General features: G+C 37.6%; 1 protein-coding gene across 6 annotated transcripts in view; it reads left to right on the top strand.

The window, feature by feature from the left end:
• Window positions 1-21,438, top strand: part of utrn (utrophin) — a 221,429-nt gene that overhangs the window by 147,828 nt on the left and 52,163 nt on the right. For all 6 annotated transcript variants that reach the window (XM_065286533.1, XM_065286535.1, XM_065286534.1 and 3 more), the window contains 7 exons: window positions 618-764; window positions 1,012-1,090; window positions 3,085-3,145; window positions 14,530-14,591; window positions 15,820-15,894; window positions 16,599-16,800; window positions 16,884-16,969. In XM_065286533.1, coding sequence (XP_065142605.1) covers window positions 618-764; window positions 1,012-1,090; window positions 3,085-3,145; window positions 14,530-14,591; window positions 15,820-15,894; window positions 16,599-16,800; window positions 16,884-16,969 — 712 coding nt within the window. The remainder of the gene's footprint in view (window positions 1-617; window positions 765-1,011; window positions 1,091-3,084; window positions 3,146-14,529; window positions 14,592-15,819; window positions 15,895-16,598; window positions 16,801-16,883; window positions 16,970-21,438) is intronic.

Here is a 21,438-nt window from a genome sequence, read left to right as displayed (position 1 = left end):
ATTCAGTCACACAGACAGGATTTAGATTAAAGGAACAGGTACACATTTTAGGAATTTAGCTTATTCACCGTATCCCCTAGAGTCCATACATACCTTTCTCATCTCCGTGCGTGCTGTAACTCTGTCTTACGCAGCCCCCGCTAGCTTAGCTTAGCATAAAGACTGGAAGTGAATGGCCTCAGCTAGCATACTGCTCCCAATAAATGACAAAATAACAGCAACATTTTCCTATTTACAGTATATGTTGTGATTTGTATAGTCACAGCATGTACAAATAACAAGGTGATATGAGACACAGCCATCTTTAAACTGTATACATACTGGAACTATATTCTCAAAAGGCAAAGCACTGCTAGTTGGGCGGAGTGATTTGCTCGCAGCACCCGAGAAGCCCCTGGTGAAGAGCAGAGAGTTCAGTCAGAGTTGTGCAAATCACTCTGATTTTCAAAAAAGTACCCTTTAAATAAGGCAGAGGTCGCATTTCGAGTATGGTTACCATACTTGACCAAACATGTCACACTGTGTCACTTTAGTCTGGGACTAGACTGAAACCCATGTTTAGGAAAGCAATATTCTTAGTAAAATATGTACATTTTTCTTCCCTGTCTGTGTTCCAGGCGTTTCGTGAGGAGATAACTCCTCTCAAACAGGACGTCCGAGCTGTGAATGATCTGGCAGGTCAGTTGGCACCACTGGATGTTCAGCTGTCCTCCACCACAAACCGCCAGCTGGACAACCTTAACATGCGTTGGAAACTACTGCAGGTGCTTTACCTTCTCAACAACTTTTCTTTTGCTCTTATTTAAGTGACTTCCTTTTCTTTCCATTTTCTCGCTCTCTCTCTTTGATCTGTGTGAGCTTGGAGATGATAGTTTCTCTTCAGATCAGAATCTGTGTAAGTCACAGTTGAATGAAGTCTGTGTGTATCTGAATATTTGCTGAGTTTGTGTGATATTTCATCATCGCTCTCTCTCACTCTGTCTCTCTCTCTCTTTCTCTTTGTCTCTTCAGGCCGCTGTAGAGGATCGGTTAAAGCTCTTGCAGGAAGCACACAGGGATTTTGGTCCATCTTCTCAACACTTCTTATCCAGTGAGTCACTGAGCCACATCAAAACAGTTCAACAATCATAAATGAATTCAAGCAATTTCATGCATACCTTACCATGAAAAAAGGTTTACCAAATGCTTTTACCTTACTGATATTTCAGATATCAATATTTAGTTGCTTAAATACCACTGCAAGTTTTCAAACATTTTCATTTTTTAAATAATTTTCCATAGTGCAGCTTTCAGAAGTGTCGCGTCCATAAGAGAAGCGTCTCATCATCAACGTCATTTCTTTCTTGTAAATGCGCACATGAAAATTACAATATAATAAATATTATTATTTCTTCTTCAAAGAGCAGTCACTTCTCCAGTATTATTGCTTCTGATTTTTGCATTTTTATTTTGTCTCCTAATTACTTGTGTACTTATATGTTACGTCCTTAAAATGTTTGGGCCCTATTTTAACGATCTAAGCGCATTGTCTAAAGCACACAGCGCAACGTCTAAATGGGCGTGTCCGAATCCACTTTTGCTAATTTAATGATGGGAAAAATGGTTTGTGCGCCAAGCGCACGGTCGAAAAGGGTTGGTCCTTTTTTTTAATGACTAATGGGAGTGTTTTGTGCGTAACGTGCAATAAACCAATTTAAAAAGCAAGTTGCGCTGGCGCTATGTCTAATCCCTATTTAGATGACGAACTTTGTCAACTGAAAAACTAAGCGGAGGAAGAAAATTCCCAGTTTAAGATTAATGTTAAATAATTGTGTTGTTTTTCACTTGTATTGAAATTTTTTTTTTATTAAAACATTTAAAACCCGTTTTCTTTTAGTCATGGAAGTAAAAAAGCAGGCTTTTAATTGCTTTAAATGTATGGCTATCCAATATCATAAAAAATTATTTACAAGTATGTAAGAAAAGGTTTGTACTCTAAAATACTTTATTTGTAACAAACAGGAGATAATTTTTTTTTTAAGCATTACTTAAAAATGTTTCTCATCTCACCATATCCACAGGTACAGAGTCATCATATACAATAAATCCGTGAGGTAGCATTTAAAAAAAAAACATTTAAAAACAGATGCATTTGTTTAAAGCAAAGCATTTATTTACTTACCCAGGCTACAGGTGAAGCAGCTCTTTACATCTTATAACGTCTCATAATTGCTCCTCATTTATGTCCAAGAGACTTAATAATAATCTTTTACATTCAATCCTTTAATCTTTCATATTTAAAAGCATTTTTGTGCTGCTGCGCATTCATGTATGCGATAAGCAAACCCGCGTTGTCGTCCCGTTTATAGGCGCATATTACTTCTGCTTTAAATAACAAAAAACATATTGCGCCATTGACTTTAGACTTGGTGTAGTCTATTTTAGTTGCCTCAAAATAGCAACACACCAACAATGCGCCTGAACACACCTCGTTTTCAGACCAGAACGCCCATGGGCGCAAAACGGGGCGCAAATGCATTTGCTATTTAAACAACGTGGCGCTAAACTTGAAAATGATATTTGCGCAGGGTGGAAACTAGCAAAATACACTTGCGTCGCGCATTGCGCTGCATTGCGCCGGATGTAAGATAGAGCCCTATATTTCCCTAAAAAGAAAACATGAATATAGACTGATATTTATCTGATGCTTTGATTTGTAGCTTTCCAGCGGGTTCAGTGCATTGATGATTGCTGATTCGAGTCGCATATAAAAAGTCCATTATTTACCACAGCCTAACTTAAAACACTGACTTAGACTTTTATGTCCTTTTGAAGTTTCAAGCCTCCTTAATCCTGTGTCAGTAGGTGCTCTCGGGTAAAAGCGTGTACACAGCAGATTTATCAGAGTTAGTCTGCTGAGAGAGCAGATATGTGACATATACTGTATTAGGAGCAGTAATGCTTCAGTGTCCAGAGAAATGAAGAGAGATAGATATCACTGTTATAAGAGAGAGAGATGTGCTTAATTAATGCTTCATTTACCAGGACCATCAGGTCTTCATGCATTCAGATCTAATGGATGTTTTATTATCTGTGTGTCAACAGCTTCGGTTCAGACACCCTGGCAGAGAGCCGTGTCTCAGAATAAAGTGCCCTACTACATCAAGTAAGTAACACAAATCTCTTAAGGCCACTTTCTTAGTCTTGACCTTTCCTTTGTTTGTTTATTTCTTTTGTTTGTTGATTTTTTTGGCTGATGTGAACTTAAATCTACTTGAAATGGTAGACTTTGTGGAGACGCGTTCAGCCAAACATGCATAAGTCACCCCAACCACACCTTTCAGAAAGCCAAAAAAACCTCATAAGACAACATGGCCTGTGAAAATTAAAAATGATATAAAATATGAAAAACATTCAAATATGCACACACACGTAATCCCTTATTCCTTGATCTCCTTATGTACACAACCAATGTGGTTTTATGGTCAGAGCAAATTTAAGGATTAGCCGAGATGCAATCTTTGGGCACAGATGGGACTTTTTTGATGAAATACTGGAATACACAACATAATATATATATAAATAAAAAACGGAAGAAAATATAACCTTTATATTAAAAAGTTAAAAGGGGACATTTCACAAGAGTTTTTAAGATATAAAATAAATTGCCACTTGTACTGTAGGTGTGAGCAAAAATGTGCTGTTTTTGGGTGTGTCCTTTTAAATGCTAATGAGCTGATCTCTGCACTAAATGGCAGTGCTGTGGTTGGATAGTGCAGATTACGGGGCGGTATTATTATATTAAAATCCCCTTCTGACATCACAAGGGGAGCCAAATTTCAATGACCTATTTTTGCACATTCTTTCAGAGAATGGTTTACCAAAACTAAGTTACTGGGTTGATCTTTTTCACATCTTCTAGGTTGATAGAAGCACTGGGGAACCAATTATAGCACCTAAATATGAAAGTATTTGTCAGATTTTCATGAAATGTCCCATTTAAAAGCTTATGAATTGTTGAAGTTAATATATTAATTAAAGTTGTTTTGACTTGCTAAAGTTACCAGGCTCTTGCAAAAGTTCTTCAGATCAAAAAAGAACTTGTTTTGCCAGAGTTTGCACAGTTTTTTTATTAAAACAGTTTTTAAGAACCGCAAATGTCCAGAATTGTTAAAGTTGCTGTCAAATTTTGAGCCCACGTGAATTTAAGCCACTAAAGTATTCAGTAGTTCTTACATCTTAGATAGAGGACCCCTTAAATATATAAACTATTAGCCTGTAGTCAGAGGCGGTCTTAACATAGAGGCATAGGTAGGCAGCTGCTTGGGGGCCCCCTACCAGCGGTCATATTAGGGGGCCCCCGTCCAACCTAATAAATAAATAAAGCCCTTATCATCATGAACACTTCAAAAGCATTGTAAATTGTATTAATATTCTGAAGAAATACGTTGAAACTTTGAAATAGTGGTTAAAATGTCCAGTTCATGTTTATTGTCACACACACCCCTTTTTCACAATGAAATGGAGTAGTCCGTAACCGTGCGCGCTGCGTGGCGCGAAAGATAAACACAGGGTGACACAGGGACTTGGAAAGTACACGAGCAGAGACGAATCAAGACAAATATAAAGCGAAAATGTGGCTTTGGTGAGTCAACTGCCTTGTTCTGCTAGTAATAGCCTTAGCCCTACACTGATAAAAATTATTTTGTGGTGAAGTAAATAACGTTTCTACAGAAAAAAACTAATTTAACCCTATGTTATGTTGGTGATGTTTTCGTCCACTACGGGTTGCTGTTGAGTCTTAATTTGGCAACAACTTTCTCTGTGTTTCAGCAAATGGAATGATTTTTGGTGACAAAATCTTATTTTCACACATATTTTGGGAAAATTCTTTGAAAATTTTTCAAAAACTCAACAGTACACTGTGGGCAAATTTATATCCTTTCGTTATGTTTGTGAAGAAAACATCCGCTAAATTAAACTGCTGTAAAAATCAGATAAATATTTGGTTTCAATTTTTTGAGTTTAGTTCTTTGGTTAGTGGTCTTTGCTTTCCATCTTCATTTTGGAATATTTTTTTTTATAAAACTTTTTTAAAACTTTTATAGTTCAGATAGGGGGGCCCCATACATACCTTCGCCTTGGGCCCACAATTTGCTAAATCCGCCACTTCATGTAGTTATGATAAATAACATATTAATCTATTTTAATATAATTATTCGAAAATTCACTAGCTATCACTAGCCATGTTTCCATCACACTGATTATATGCACATTTTGAAGTATTGCATCAAAAACGAGTGATGGAAATGCCAAATTCCTAATAAAAATCCCTTAATTAGCGAAAAAAAGTTTTTGCGCTTGCTTGAGGTCAGGGCTCCAGGCATTTTGCCACCAAAATTTGAGAGTGTGCTACTGAATTTTACATCCAGTCGCACATGTGCGACCAGTAAATTTGACCTTTTTTTGTGATGTGACACTGAATTTGAAATGGCACATTGTACTTTCTGCATCTATCATTAAAGTATTTATTAGTAATACAGTGGAAATTAGTAGAAATGTTAATATTTGGTTAGCATGTTGATTTACAGTCTGTGTCCCTAAATTTTCTGGTTGCGCCCCTAAAATTTTCACTGTGCTCCTAGTGAAAAAAGTTAGTCTAGAGCCCTAGAGGTGTTTTTTTTATTTTTGAGCAAAGGAGTAATAATGGGATATGGAAATTTGCCAAATAAATTCTGACGTTGTGAACATTAAACCCACGTGACTGCTTGTCAGCTGATGTTGTCTTTCCTTTATATGAGGCTCGACGTCGTTGTAATGCCCTTGCTATTAGTGCCTGCATTAAAAACTCTTTATAACTTGCCCAACAGTGACTATGCAGTCCGGTCTCCTGTGCCTTGTTTTATTTACTGTTGGTTACCAATACCACCATCATTCACTCGAACAACTTCATGGAAATGGACTTAATTCACATTTGTTTGTCTTTCTTTTTGTTTGTGAATAAAAAAAAAAAGAATTGCTCTACGTTCGGATGGAAACCCAGCTACTGTTCTGTTAATACGAGCTTTTGGTATTTGTGAGATTTTTGCGGACATGTAATTTATGATTTCTGTAATACGTTGCATATTGTCTGTGGTATATAACTGCTGGTAGAGCTCAGATCAGTGCCCATGCCTAAAGAGACCTGCGAGAGGCAAAGGAAAGCAAACTTTGATCTAAGCAGACAAAAAAGTTTAGTAGCCACAGTTTTACGACCCCAAGGTCTCAGTGGAGATAAGGTTTTTTACATATACTGTGTGAAGCAATGCTTTTTCAGCCCATCAGAGAAAGCAAGTCAGTTTCAATAGATCTCACGCTGCTCTCTCTCAGTTTATTGACACCGTTACCCAGAAGATTTGGGATCATTGTGATTCAGTGACGTTGTCTGAATACACCATCCCCTAGCTAAGTGACAATCAAGCTCTGAAAGACAGGATGAGCGAGAGAGAGAGAGAGAGAGAGAGAGAGAGAGAGAGAGAGAGAGAGAGAGAGATATTTGTTGCTCACTGACAATAGACTTGGAAATGATCCAGAAATGAGAAAAGATGGATAGCAGATGACATGAAACGACATAAAATAATGGAGACTCGGAGAAAGACATTTCACCATGGTAACCTTTTGAATGCAGTAGTTCAGACAGTATTGTTTGCTACATTACGCTCATATTTATTAAAAGTCGATTAGTTTTATTTTAACAGTTTTGTTGTTAGTCATGAAATGTTTATGTCAGTATTTGATTAATGTCTGCCATCACAGAACCACCAAGAGCAAGTAATGGATTAAAGCTGAATATTAAACTGGAGCGCTGTCATAGACACACAAAACTATAGAAATAAATGACATGCCTAATGAATCAAAAGCTGGACAGATTCAATTGAACATTTGCTTTCTGTATTTATTAGTGTAGTAGTATACTAACAGCATTATTTTTGTACTATAAAAGAGTTAAAGACTAAAGTATTAAAACTAGAGCATAATAATATAGATATAATATAAGTAATAGCATAAAATAGACCAAAAAGTGTGTGCATATGTGCAATGGCCGGTGGCTGAACTTCTTCTCCAGCGATCACTCTTGACAGAGCCCATATGGTTGTGTATATATGAATATACATGAGTTTGGCCCTCATCCTTTTATTTCCATAGAGAATCTTCAGTAAACTCTCAAATGAGCTGTTGTGTGAGTGTAGGTTACTGTTTTGGAAAACATCTGATTGATCTTGAGACGGGCTAAACAAGTGAAGTTAATTATTAAAAGTTAACTGAGACTGTGTTTATAACTGACTTCACTTAAGGATAAATCTGTGACAGACTGATCTGCATGGATTAACCCTATAAGCATAGAGCACTGTGATAAAACAATAGATGTGACTTTTAAAGAACTTGTTTGTCTGTTAAACACCTGGAAGAAAAGAAGATAGAAGTCGGAAATCCAAGATGCGTTAAGGTTCAAAAACAAAATCACCACATCTATACCTTAAAATGACTGGTAAAACGATTTGGCACACACAAAGTCAAAAACAATATCAAAATATGTTCAGCTTTTTATTCTTTACTGTTGATTGACATTGAAAATATGTTTTCGAAATAATCAATTTGATAACATAAATATTTACTTGATTAAATGTTTCACCCTCTGTAGTTAAATAAGGCACTGAATGAGTGCATTTATGTGTAGGAGTGTACTTTTAAAAGAGCAAAAGCCACACACTAAAGAGTTTACTAATATAATCTTTTTGATTAATTTTTAAGATTATATTTTGATAATCTTATTCTAAGCCTTAAATAAAAAAGTGTGTGTAGCTTTTAAATAGTAAAACATCTTTAAGAGTCTGTTTACACATGGCATTAACATGCGTTTCGTCGATGGGATCACAAGTGGACGACGTTAATGCCAGGTGTAAACGGTGTTCAAAACGTTTTGAGCTCGTTCACTTTTGACCACTTTCAACCACATCCAGAGGTAGTTGAAACCACTTCCGATCGGATCGCTTTGGAGTTGCGGAACGCAAATGTGGTTGAATGTGTTTGAACAGCCACACGCGACTGCCTTCTCTCCGCCCATTTATATAATCTGAGGTATTAAACACAAGTTTTACGTCTTTTTTGACTTCTGGCGTGAACATACGGTGAACAGCGCTATTTTTAGCCTTTCATTGATAAAACTGAAGCGGCTGATCTCCGTAGTTTCGTTTTGAAAGCGTGTGAAAGTTGCGCGATCCTATTTCATCAATTGCGCTGAAAATTCAAAGAAAGCTCTAACATATACACGTAAAAAACACTATGCAGCATGTATACTTGCTAAACAAGCAGTGGACTCCAACATAATATTACTTTGCGTCCATATAAACTCATAATTACTCCCGCTCGCGTTTGAATGACTCGCCCACCGTCTCGACAGACCACCCCCTCACAGTATTCAGGACAGAAGCGGTCGAAAGTGGACAAAAGAGACGGATTTAAATACCAGGTGTAAACGTGATGTGTCTCTTTCGTCCACTTGTGATCCGATTGATGAAAACACATCTTAATACCAAGTGTAAACAGCCCCTAGATGTCAAAACATAAACAAACAAAACTAATTTTATGTTCAGGGATGTGCTGGTGAGGAAATTTAGCCAGGGATTAATAAACTCATTTTATTCTTTAGACCTTGATGAGAATTAACATTATTCATTATTAACTAAATAAATAAGCCATTATGATATGAAAGTGATATAAATGAATTGTTACTGTAATAAAAACATGGATTTCCCACTTACTTTAAAACAAAGGCATAGTTTTTGGTTTAAACTATTTTTATGAAAGCCAACAAATTAAACAAATTAATTGAAAATCACATACAAACTCTCTTATATTAAAGCAAGAAATTAAACCTTTATTAACCAGCATTCGTTTGCGTTTTTGCGTCTGTCGTTGTCCTGTCAGGGTTGCCAGATCCGTGTAACAAAACCAGCCCATTAGTCCAAAAGCATCCCAATGACTATTCACATCACAAATACAAACAACCAATGAACCTAACATCACAAATGCCAGGAAGTAAACCATTGCCTACAATCTGCGTGTTTATTGTAGTCCAAGAAAAGAGATTTACGTTGGAGAAGATAACACGCGTCATCGTTTACTTTGGGGTTTGTACCTTTTGCATATCGTTAACGTGAACTAATACACACTTACACACCAAAAGAAAATGTAAAATCGTGAATCAGACCATTGGTGCTTTTTAAAAGAAGCCCAATTCAGAACTCCACCGAAAGGCAGAGGACCTGGCAACGCTGCCTTGCTTTTAACCAAGCAGGTCGCGCGGTGAGAAGAAGAAGCTTGTGTTCTATGAAGAAACGAGCCTGACTTTAAGCCTGCAGCTTGCACTGCTTAAAGAAACAAAGTGCACAGCTCTCGCTGTATGAGCAGACGCGTGTCTGTGATGTCCGACATTGATGTAGGAGTATGTGATGTCACAGACCAACTAATCGATAATGAAGTTCGTTGACAAAGATTTTTAATGGTTTTATGTGTGTGTTTGCCCCTATATGAGTGTAAAGTTTATAGATTTATACTGACAGATGTTGAGTTGTCATCTGACTGTACTGTTGGTTGTTGACAGATGTTCATGCTGTATGCAGCTCTAACATGCTGTGGATGTCATTAGCTTCACTGCGTCAGATTATTACTGATGCACATAAAGTTAAACTGCTCATCTCTGTCCCTGGGGTTTAGTCTCTGTGATGTGGAGTCCTGTGCGGTAAGACACATGAACAGCACAAATTTAACAATTAGCAGGATTTTTCTTTCTTTCTTCTCTTTCTTTCCTTTATTTATATAGCACCAGTAAACACAACGGACGTTGACCACTGTGCTTCACAAAGCATGAGGCAAAAAAGATAAATACCATACAATACATAAAACATTCAGAGTGTTAAAAAAGACATAGATAAAATGAAATTTAGGTAAATGCTCGCTCCAAAAGATACAGCCTCAATTTATGTTTAAACTGACATACAGAGGATAGAGATCTCAAGGAGAGAGGTAGGCTATTCCAAAGCCTAGGACCAACAACTGCAAAGGCACGGTCCCCTTTTGACTTTAGGCATGAGCTTGGCTGGACCAGATTAAAATTACTCGTAGACCTTAGAGACCTTCCAGGTAGATAGATGTTTATAAGTTCAGATAGATATGTAGGTGCCAGACCGTTCAGAGATTTAAAAACAAACAGCAGTATTTTCATCTCGATTCTGAACGACACTGGCAGCCAGTTAAGGGACTTTAGAATTGGTGTGATATGTTCATGCATGCGCGTCCCAGTCAGGAATCGGGCAGCTGCATTTTGGACTATTTGTAGCCTTTTAATAGAAAACTGGGGGAGAGCTACATATAAGGAATTACAGTAATCAAGACGGGATAGAACGAAAGCATGTAAAACTTTTTCGAGCTCGATCGGTGAAAGGAAGTGCTTTACTCTAGTTAATAGCTTCAGGTGAAAGAAACATGATTTTACCACTATATTTATGTGTTTCTCTAGTTTTAAGGAGGAATCCAGAACCACTCCAAGACTCCTAACCGTAGGTTTAAAATCACAGTACATGTCTGCCACATTGATGGTATTTTTCCCATCAACAAAGGAGGTGCCGAACACAATAGCCTCAGTTTTACTTGAGTTAAGATGTCCAGGATTTTATATCATTTAGGCATGCGTAAAGGGTTTCAAGACCCTTTTTGTAATTGCGCTTAAAAGGCAGATAAATTTGAGTATCATCTGCATATAGATGGAACGAAACCCCATGTTTCCTAAAAATTGATCCCAATGGCAGCATATACAATGCAAAGAAGGTAGGAGCCAGGATTGATCCTTGAGGAACGCCATAAGTAAGAGAAGCTACAGACGAAACAGAATCTCCAATACCAACTGAGAAAGTTCTATTTGTGAGATAAGACTTAAACCAACTAAGAGCATTTCCCCGGATGCCCACAGACTTTTCAAGGCGGGACAGTAAAATTCTATGGTCGACCGTGTCGAATGCTGCACTCAGATCCAACAGAATTAAAATAACAGAGTCCCCGGAATCAAGAGACAGCAAAATATCATTTAGAACTCTCAATAATGCAGATTCAGTACTATGGTTGGACCTAAAACCCGACTGAAACTTCTCCATGATACTGTTCTCGTCGAGGAAGCTCTGTAATTGCAATGACACAGTCTTCTCAAGGATCTTAGATATAAATGGTAGATTTGAGATGGGTCTAAAATTTGAAAAATCAGTTACGTCCGCATTTGGCTTTTTTAATATGGGTTTTACCAAAGCATGTTTACAAAAGGCAGGAACTGAACCAGAAATAAGGCTTCGATTTATGATAGATAAAATCCAATGCCCCACACTCTCAAAAATCTGTTTAAAGAACCATGTGGGAACAGTATCAAGAGTTGAGACAGTAGGCTTCAGCTTAGCGACTATATCTGTTAGACAAGCAATGGAAATTGGGTCAAAGGAATTTAACAACCTGGTGGACAAGGGATTGTCTACTAGATCAATAGAGTTTTGAATTTTAATAGCAAAACAACTTTTAACTTGTAAACTTATTAAGCTGCCCACAGGCCACATTTTAATTTGTCGTATAGGCACTCTTCTGACACGAACACTACACTTTTTTCACAGTTTTCAACATAATGGTGCTGCTTTTTACATTGTTTGACCATTATCTGAAACAGCAGGTTATGTCATATACCTGAATTAATCTAAAGCAATCCCAGAATGCATTGTGACGTCTGAGAAACATAGTGAGAAATATCACTTCATTCTTCAGGCAACTGTTAATGTAGACGCTCACTGGTGTTTAGATCAGATGTGTTACTGTATGGACAGTATATAACACTGATCTAATGCTGGAAAGCTGGGGTCAACTGAGGAGAGGATATCGTAGGTGCTTTATTTCTGCTGATGGCTGTAAGCGGCTCATTTACCGCCCATAGCTCAAAACCTCCAGACAGTCCTGAATGCTTCAGTCCTCAATGTTCCTGCTGAAAATCACATTATGGGACAGATCGGTCGTCCACAGCAACCTGTTTGACCCTGGCACCTTGAATGCATTGGTAATAGCAGAGACCATCACTGTCTATTTAAGGGTGTCCTCTCACTATCCGTATTGTTTGACCCCCAAAGTACGGTTGGTTTTGGCCAGTGTGATTGTTCTGTACTGTACCAGGGTGTGTACCCTGATATGCTTTGCAGAGATTGTCACAGTTTGCATTGATTCGGGCGCGGGGCACGCAACCTAACCACACCGGAGAGCAAAACTTCAGCTGTCGCTGTAAAACATTCTGATAAACGCAGTACCGTGTGTCACCACATCCCAAGCGACCCCAGATAACAAAGGTGGGCTTGACATCGTGAGCGCTGTGCAGAGCGATCACTAGATTTTAAAGAGGACATTTCACAATACTTGATGTAAAATAAATCTTTGGTGTACCCAGAAGAGCTGTGTAGTAAATGCTGCTTTATTCGAAAGCAGGTTATGGCGACTTACTACTAATCACAGAACCGGCTTTACTGGCGAGATGCGCATGATAATCACATGCGATTTATCGTGCAGCCATAGTCCCCAGAGTACAAATGTTCTTAGCTCAAAAACCATATAGATCATTTATTATAACACGTTACAAGTGTCACTTTGCAGATGTGAGGAAAAATGTGGCGTTTTGTGTGTGTCCTTTTAAATGCAAATGAGATGAAATAATGCAAACACTGATCACCATAATGGTGATTTGTTGAAATTAAAACTTAATTGTGCTGTCAATTATTTTCTCTCGCTAGTTCCCTCTCTCTGGTTGGATAGTGTAGATTAATGGGTGGTATTACTATAATAAGACCCCCTTGTGACATCACAAGGGGAGCCAAACTTCAATTACCTATTTTTTACATGCTTGCAGAAAATGGTTTATCAAAACTTAGTTACTGGGTTGATCTTTTTCACATCGTCTAGGTTAATAGAAGCACTAGGGACCCAAATATAGCACTTAAACATGGAAAAAGTCAGATTTTCTTCAAAACAGTCATATCTTTTAATTGCATAAGCATATTTGGTTAACTGTCTTTAGTTAACCTCAGGGCTATAAACCCCACAGATACTGAGGGAAACTTTTGCCAGTATTAATTTAGCAATAGGTAATTCTTTAACAACAACGTTTAGATTTCATTGCCAATCTTTCTGTTGTATGGTCTGTAATTGTCAAACATTAGTATGTAGTTCCTACCTAAACCTTTTCTGGAAAAGTTCAGCTATTTCGGCAGTGAGAAATATGATTTATGTGATGTCCTGAATCCTGATGCTATTTGATAGCTGCACATGGTGCTTTATACGGTAGCACTTAAAGTAGTTCCCCTATGAATGCGAGCCAGTCAACCACTTTGGTCCTATTTAGTGTGGTGAGCATGATGCTACTCTTTTGAGTAGATGCCAGGTTGTTGCTATGCAGTTGCTAGGGTGTTTTGAGTGGTTGCTATGTAATTTCTTATTGCCTGAAAAGGATACTTCTGTCTTTGTGATATTGTGTCTGTCTCTGGATGGCACAGATCTGTCTCTCTGTATGTTTCTGTCTGTTTTATCTTCTACGGGAAAGGTAAAAGTTTTAAGTCTAAGTGCTTGTAAAAATATTAGCACATCTTTCCTGAAGAAACTGTGTGATTTGAGATATCAATCATGTTTATGTCAGAGACGATGCAGGACGGCACACTAATAACAACTATCACTAATAAATCTGTCTTCTATAGGAGATGAGAAGTTTTCCCCTGAGAGATCTCTATACACTCATTAAGTCTGACATTATGCACCACTTCCAATGAAGTCCAACTGATCTTCAATGCCATAGGGAAATCAAAAAATCACACTAATATACACTTATCGTAATGCAAAACTACCAAAAACCCCAGATTCTAGGGCTTTGACATTTTTATTTAGTAATTTTTTTGACAGCAGACGCAGCCCGCAGTGGCGGACTGTATTAGGCATATCAGGTGGGTTGTGCAGAGTCACTTGACTGTTGCTGTGAATGACACAAAAAACTTCTGATGACTAGCTTTGCATGTTTTTTTTTTGGTATTGCAATTAAACAATACCATATACATATATTACATATATACATATAACGATAACATATATTTCATTCATACAATCACAGGGAAAACAAAACTGCTCTTATTAAAAATGGACCAAATGTGTATTTTTTCTTGCACTTTACCATTTAAATATATATTTTCTTGGATCCTGTTATAAGTTATACTTGCTTAAGTGGGTCACGAAATGAACGGTTTGGGATCCCCTGGTTTATGACATATATTCCTGCTTCTGACCTCCCAATAGTACATCTCTGTTTTTTGTTATCTAGCTCAGCCATTGCTTCACATGCACCCTAAACCCCACCATCACTTGTTTGTATCTAAAACAGCATTTCTCTCACACAACAGCTGATGTTATATGACTGTACTGAGCCCAATTGACCCTCTGTTTTCTCTTCTGTAGTCATCAGAATCAGTCCACGTGCTGGGACCATCCCAAGATGACCGAGCTCTATCAATCCCTTTGTAAGTGACACAGACACACACACACACACACAGACTCACATCTTATCAGGCCTGAGAGACTTCCTCACTTCTCATGAAAATACAAGCTGAAGGAATATTGGACAGTGAAAGTGTACGTCCATCTCTGCAAGACAGTAAATCTCTGAAGACCGAACACACAAACACATCAATCTTACAAAAAAATGTATCTACATGTTTTTCACCTAAAAAAATTGCAAAAAAGTGATTATTAGCATAAAGAGGACTGAGGGTCTATTAACTCTTTCCCTGCCATTGATGAGTTAGCTTGTCTCTTAAAGGGATAGTTCGGCCAAAAATGATATTAAACCCATGATTTACTCACCCCCAAGCTGTCCGAGTTGCATATGTCCATCGTTTTTCAGACAAACACATTTTCGGATATTTTATAAAATGTTTTAGATCTTTCAGTTGATTAAATGTAATGTTACGGGGTCCACCCATAGTCCACGACCTTCAAGTCCAAAAAAAGTGCGTCCATCCTTCACAAATTAAATCCAAACGGCTCCAGGATGATAAACAAAGGTCTTCTGAGGGTAATCCACGTGGTGTTGTTGTAGAAATATCCATATTTAAAACTTTATTAACGTAAATAAATACCTTCCGGTAGCGCCTCCATCTTAGTCGCGTCCGCATTCAGGATGAGAGCTTACGCAGCCTACGGAGGCTACTCTGCTGCTGCTCTGTGCCCACGGCCTCCGAATTTGTCATACGTCACTAAGAAAAGTGCGTACACTACGCTAATACTCTCTCCTGAATGCGGACGCGACTAAGAAGGTAGTTATTTTCATTTATAAAGTTTTAAATATGGATATTTCTACAACAACACCGTGTGGATTACCCTCAGAAGACCTTTGTTTATCATCCTTGAGCCGTTTGGATTTAATTTGTGAAGGATGGACGCACTTTTTTTGGACTTGAAGGTTGTGGACCCCGTAACATTACATTTAATCAACTGAAAGATCTAAAACATCTTCTTAAATATCCAAAAATGTGTTTGTCTGAAAAACGATGCACATATGCAACTCGGACAGCTTGGGGTCGAGTAAATCATGGGTTTAATATCATTTTTGGCCGAACTATCCCTTTAAGAGACACAAGCCACTCTAGATCTTGACACTCATTTCATTGATACTTCTAGATTTTATGCTTTTGTATAAAATGTTGTTGGTTTGCACGCTGGCATTAATTTCTGTCTGTTTCTCTCTAGCTGACCTCAACAACGTGCGATTCTCTGCATACAGAACGGCCATGAAGATCCGGCGTCTACAGAAAGCACTCTGCCGTAAGTCTTAAATGATTAGAAACGCACCAGTGCTTCGTCTCAGTCCGTCGGCTCAATTAACCGCACAGAGAGAATTAGTTAGGAGCGTGTGTATATGTGGTATCGTCTCAATGCCTCATCTCTCATTTGCATGCCTGTTTGTTTTTTGAGTTGTTAATTGGGGTAAATAAAACAACTGTAAACAAGGCGCAGTAAATCTCTCGCTCTGTCAACGATAAGATGTTTTGATTGTTGGTAAAACACAAGCGGTGAATCTGTTTGTGCTATGGACTATAACCAGTTGCAGACTGTGAACAAGTGTCATATGGCTTACAAATCTCATTTAGCGTATGTGAAAGTTCAACATCAGATATGTTTACATTTTCTTGCTCGTATATATTTAATATTTTCAGAAAGCGCTATCGGTGGGTATGGATAGCGTCGCAAGTCCTGTTTTCAAGTTTAAGGCGGCTGTCTAGTCCAACACATTGAATCTAATAATTAACGGGAAGTGAATTATTTGATGGAGTGAAAGTAGTAAATTAAATTTGGGGTGGCCAGTCAGATGTCGGGGGGTCCGGTACCACCCTTGCCACCCTCTGGCTCCGCCACTGGCTTTATTTCCTAGCAGTATTAATTGTCTTTTGATTTGGCTTTTAGTGAAATAATGGTGTGTTGTTGCTCAATAGTTGATCTGTCTGTCTCTCTATCTGTCTGTCTGTCAGTGGACCTGTTGGATCTGAATGTGGCTCAGTCGATGTTTCAGCAGCATAAGTTGACCGTAAACTCTCAGCAGCTGACGGTTCCTGAGGTCATCAACTGTTTGACGTCAATCTATGATGGTCTGGAGCAGGAACACAAAGATCTGGTCAATGTCCCACTGTGTGTGGACATGTGCCTTAACTGGCTGCTCAACGTCTATGACACGTACGAGACGCACGCTGACACTAACATTTCTCTGACTGATAGCACACAGACGATGTCATTTCATTTCGGTTTGTATTTCACAGGGGTCGCAGCGGAAAGATCAGAGTTCTGTCCATGAAGATCGGCCTACTGTCTCTTTGCAAGGGTCACCTGGAAGAGAAATACAAATGTAAGCTCTTATAACAAATACACTGGCAACACTAATAGCACTAAGCTTACACGATGTGAGGTGGTTTGCGAAAAATCTGTATTTTTGTCCTAAATCAGCGATTGCATGACAAAACATTTTGTTTGCTTATATACCGTAGAGATGCGATATTCTTCAATAAGTCATTAACCCAACCAAACATTTTAGAGATAAATCACATTAGAAGTTTTGAAACAATAAAGGATTTGGAAATTGGCAAAATGTCATATGAAAAGAAATGCAGCACAGTCTTGTGCCTGAATAAAATACACTTTCCATTAATCATTGTGACTGTACAATACAAATGTGTGACTTATAAAAAGTAAAAAAAAAAAAACGTTTTAACCAACACAAAGTACCATTGAGAAAAAGTAGTTTGTTTAAAACAAAACGCATACTTGGGACATTAGAGCAATGGTAGTATAAAAAAATCTAAGACAACATGTGAATAATTCAGATGCAAAATCCTCTAAGTGTGTCTGACATGTTTTCTTGTGAATGAGCTTTTTTCCAGGCTCTTATGTTTAGGTTCAGTTATTATTTTACTAGTCACTAATTGAAATGCCTTATTTTCGCAAATGTCACATTAGTCATTTCATTGGCATTTAAAGAGGACATATCATGAAAATCAGACTTTTTCCATGTTTAAGTGCAATAATTGGGTCCGCAGTGGTTCTATCAAACTAGAAAATGTGAAAAAAGATCAACCCAGTAACTTACTCCGGTTTCACGTTGCAAGCGTGAGCAGCTTGTATGCGTAGCGTGAGTAGTGCATGAGGAGAACGTTTGCCGTGCATGGCCATTGTGCTTTCACGCCAGCTGCGTTGCAGGTCAGTGTAATTTATAAAACTGTGATTTGTTTAATCCACATTGTTTTCATGCTGTTCTGGGCTGGGTTTCCCGATAACAATTGAACTTAGCACTTAAGAGCGCTTTCTACGAGCCACTTAACGAACATTCGTTGTTCATTTATGTGCGTTTCCCAAAGATCGCTCGCAGCTGGGTTTTAAGTGCTACTTACGAGTCGCTGTCTGTTTGTAAGTGCTGAAATGTCACCAATAGAATGACTCGAATTTGTAGCAGAATCTTGTTTAGGCTAATGATCTTTAGCGATGTACACTAATGTTTTTATAATATTATTAATTGTTGTTTAGTGACATCATGATAAATTATTTTCCATATTAAGTTAGAACTCGGCCCACTGCAAAATGCCCTCTACATTTCATATTATATTTAGATTATTATTATTATTATTTTTTTTTATTATCTATGTTTATTTATTATTATGGATCATTGCATTGTACCGTAAATATTTATTTGGTTTCTTTAGTCACTTTAATTGAGCGCAGCAAAAATAGATACGACACTGGAATGATCGCAGCACTGCTGCTTCAGCGACACTCCTGCCACGCGAGCACATGCTGCTCACGTGTGCATGTTTTAACTTGGGGTGCCGGAAAAAAACATGTGCGGCTTACGTGCTGCTTACACTTGCGGTGTGAAACCGACGTTAGTTTTGGTAACATTCTCGGCAAGCATGTGAAAAAAGAGCTAATTGAAATTTAGCTCCCCTTTTGATGTCAGAATGGGATAATACCGCCTCTTAATCTGCACTATCCAACCACAGCACTGCCATTTAGCAAGAGAGAAAAAATGATTGACAGCACAATTGAGTTTTCAATTTTAACAAACCACCATTATGTAGTTCATCAGCTCATTTGCATTTTAAACGGCACACCCAAAAACTGCACATCTTTGCTCACACCTAAAAGTAACAATTTTAACATGCTATGATAAATGATCTATATGGTATTTATAGCTAAAACTTCACAAATGTACTCTAGGGACACCAACAATTTATTTTATATCTTTAAAAGTCTTGTGAAATGTCCCCTTTAACAAATTTGACTCTTTTGCTGCAAAACCCTCTAAGTACATGCAAAATACCACTTCAGTCACTCTGTATTGTCCTTTCTGAAAAAGTAAAAAGCCCCAAAATTCTGTCAATATCCTAATATATTTGGTAAACATGGTTAAAAAACTTGTGCACTATGACATAATATGTGCTACAGTTCATCAATATTTCTTCTGTGCACTTAGAGGACTTGAAAAATTGACGTGACGATTAATGGATTCTGCCAACAAACTGGTATTTCTGAACAGTCTTAGAGGCTGGGATCAAGCGGATGTGAAGCGAAAGTGTTAAATGAACATATAATACATGCTGAGAGCATGCAGTTAAAGGGATAGTTCACTTTAAAATGAAAATTCTGTCATCATTTACTCATCCTCATGTTGTTCTAAACCTGTATGAATTTATTTTTTCTGATGAACACAAACGAAGATATTTTGAGAAATGATGGTAAGCACACAGTTGATGGTACCCATTAAATTCCATCATATTTTTTTATTCCTATTATGGAAGTCTATGGTCACTCACTGCTGTGTGTTTACCATCATTTCTCAAAATATCTTCTTTTGTGTTCATCAGAAAAAAGAAATTCATACAGGTTTAGAACAACATGAGGATGAGTAAATGATGATAGAATTTTCATTTTAAAGTGAACTATCTGTTTAATATCATTATCTAATTTTTGATAGAGATAGTGTTTTTGTGTTTGGGCTCTTCATGTGTATTAAAGTAAATTGAATCATAATCTCATTTACAATGTTTAAATAGCCAAAACTTATTAACTCCTCTTTAAAAAAGTGTCAGATAAAGTGTGTGTGCATTGTTCTGCACGGATAGATCATTAAAGGTGCCGGTATAAACGTACCTCTATATCAGAGTTCATTAATTTCGGGTGCCACATACACAAATGTACAAAAAATCTCATTTGCACCTGCACTCAAAATGAGGTCTTGGGCACACAACAATAAAGTTGGCTGTTTGCTTCACTGATCATTGCGTTCTTAGTTGCTATCCAGCTCTTTTGATGCCATTAATGTTTGTTTGGTAACAGTAAGTTCTCTGATTGTTGGCTCTTTTTTTGCACCGCAAAAATGACCCCATTGGTAGATTTTGTTTTGTTTGTTGGGGAACGTAAGTTTAAATCACATTGACTAATGATAGAATTTTACAGAATCATATTGTCATGACGGGTATACCGTGCCTTTCACAACATTAAACATGTTAAAGATCATATTTGTAGTTCAGTTTGCAGTCGCTAGTTGAGAGTAAAGATGTTTATTAGTTTTGGTGGATGTGCTAATGAATGTTGGTTAAGGTCAATGATTTAAATGTATACTGGATATTTTTGTGTTTTCGCCTGAAGGCAGTGTTAGATCACAACTTTAACTAGCTTGTTTGTGAAACACCACATATCCCATGATGCTCTTCTCCTCTCTGCTGTTCTCCTGTTTTGTTTCTAAAAGCACAGTCATTTGAAAGCACAGATTGCACTCCCACGATGCACCTCTTCACATAATTGTGCTTTTTACTCTTTTAAGCTCTGACTCATCTCAAGATCTTTGAATCTTTCTTCCTCCTTGTGATCGAAACTCAGAGTGTTTAAATCCCTTCCCTGGTTAGTGTAAAAGCTACAAGGGCGACTGCTTACCGTAGAGACACACGACAAAAAAGTACATCATGGATGTTAAGATGGCAAAACATGTTATTCCTGTTTTCATATAGCACTTTGAGGGTGACTCTGATGGGTAGTAGCTGAGACAGACAGACAGACTCACAGACGATTGAGTTTGTTTACTGACCTTGAGTCTGATACAAGAGTTACTGTGACTTTAGCCCTTTGTGTGAGCAAGCATTTATTGAAGGGCTTCAAGCATGAAGGGTCTTCAGTTCAGGGGTCTGGGACATATATATACTGCTCCGCTTTCGTTGTGTTAATCGGGGTCATTTCCCTCCTTACGCCAAGGTCAGATCCAAAAGAAAGAAACCGTGTCAGGGATACGGTTGCAAAATTCTGGGAATTTACAAGACTGGAAACTTTCCAAGGGAATTAATGGGAATAAACAGGAATTAATGGGAATAAACTGGGAATTTGAAAAAAATAATTTTGTTTAAAACAACAAGATTTAATGCAGTCTCAATTGAATTGCTACCCTGCACATTTCTCAGTCACATGCACACAGCACACTGCTTACTAGAATGATTTCTGAAGGATTTTTGATTAAATAAATCCAGGATGATTCATAGTATCAGGATTCTTTGATGAATAAAAAGTAAAAAAAGAACAGATTTATTAAAACAGAGAACAGTTTATTTAAAATAAAAGTATTTTATAACAATTAGGGGTGTAACGGTACGCAAAAATCACGGTTTGGTGCGTCCTTGGTTTTGAAGCCACGGTTCGGTTCATTTTCGGTACAGTAAGGGGGGAAATGCAAACATTGAACTGCAGGTTGTTTATTACTATAAAATTTTTTTAACAATTTGTTAACACTTTTTTAAACACTTTTTATTAAAATATAATAAATGAAATATATATGAA

This window comes from Paramisgurnus dabryanus, chromosome 21 (genome assembly GCF_030506205.2).
Source record: "Paramisgurnus dabryanus chromosome 21, PD_genome_1.1, whole genome shotgun sequence".
Taxonomy (NCBI): Eukaryota; Metazoa; Chordata; class Actinopteri; order Cypriniformes; family Cobitidae; genus Paramisgurnus; species Paramisgurnus dabryanus.
The sequence above is the reverse complement of the archived record's forward strand: the minus strand, read 5'-3'. Positions and strand labels throughout refer to the sequence as shown.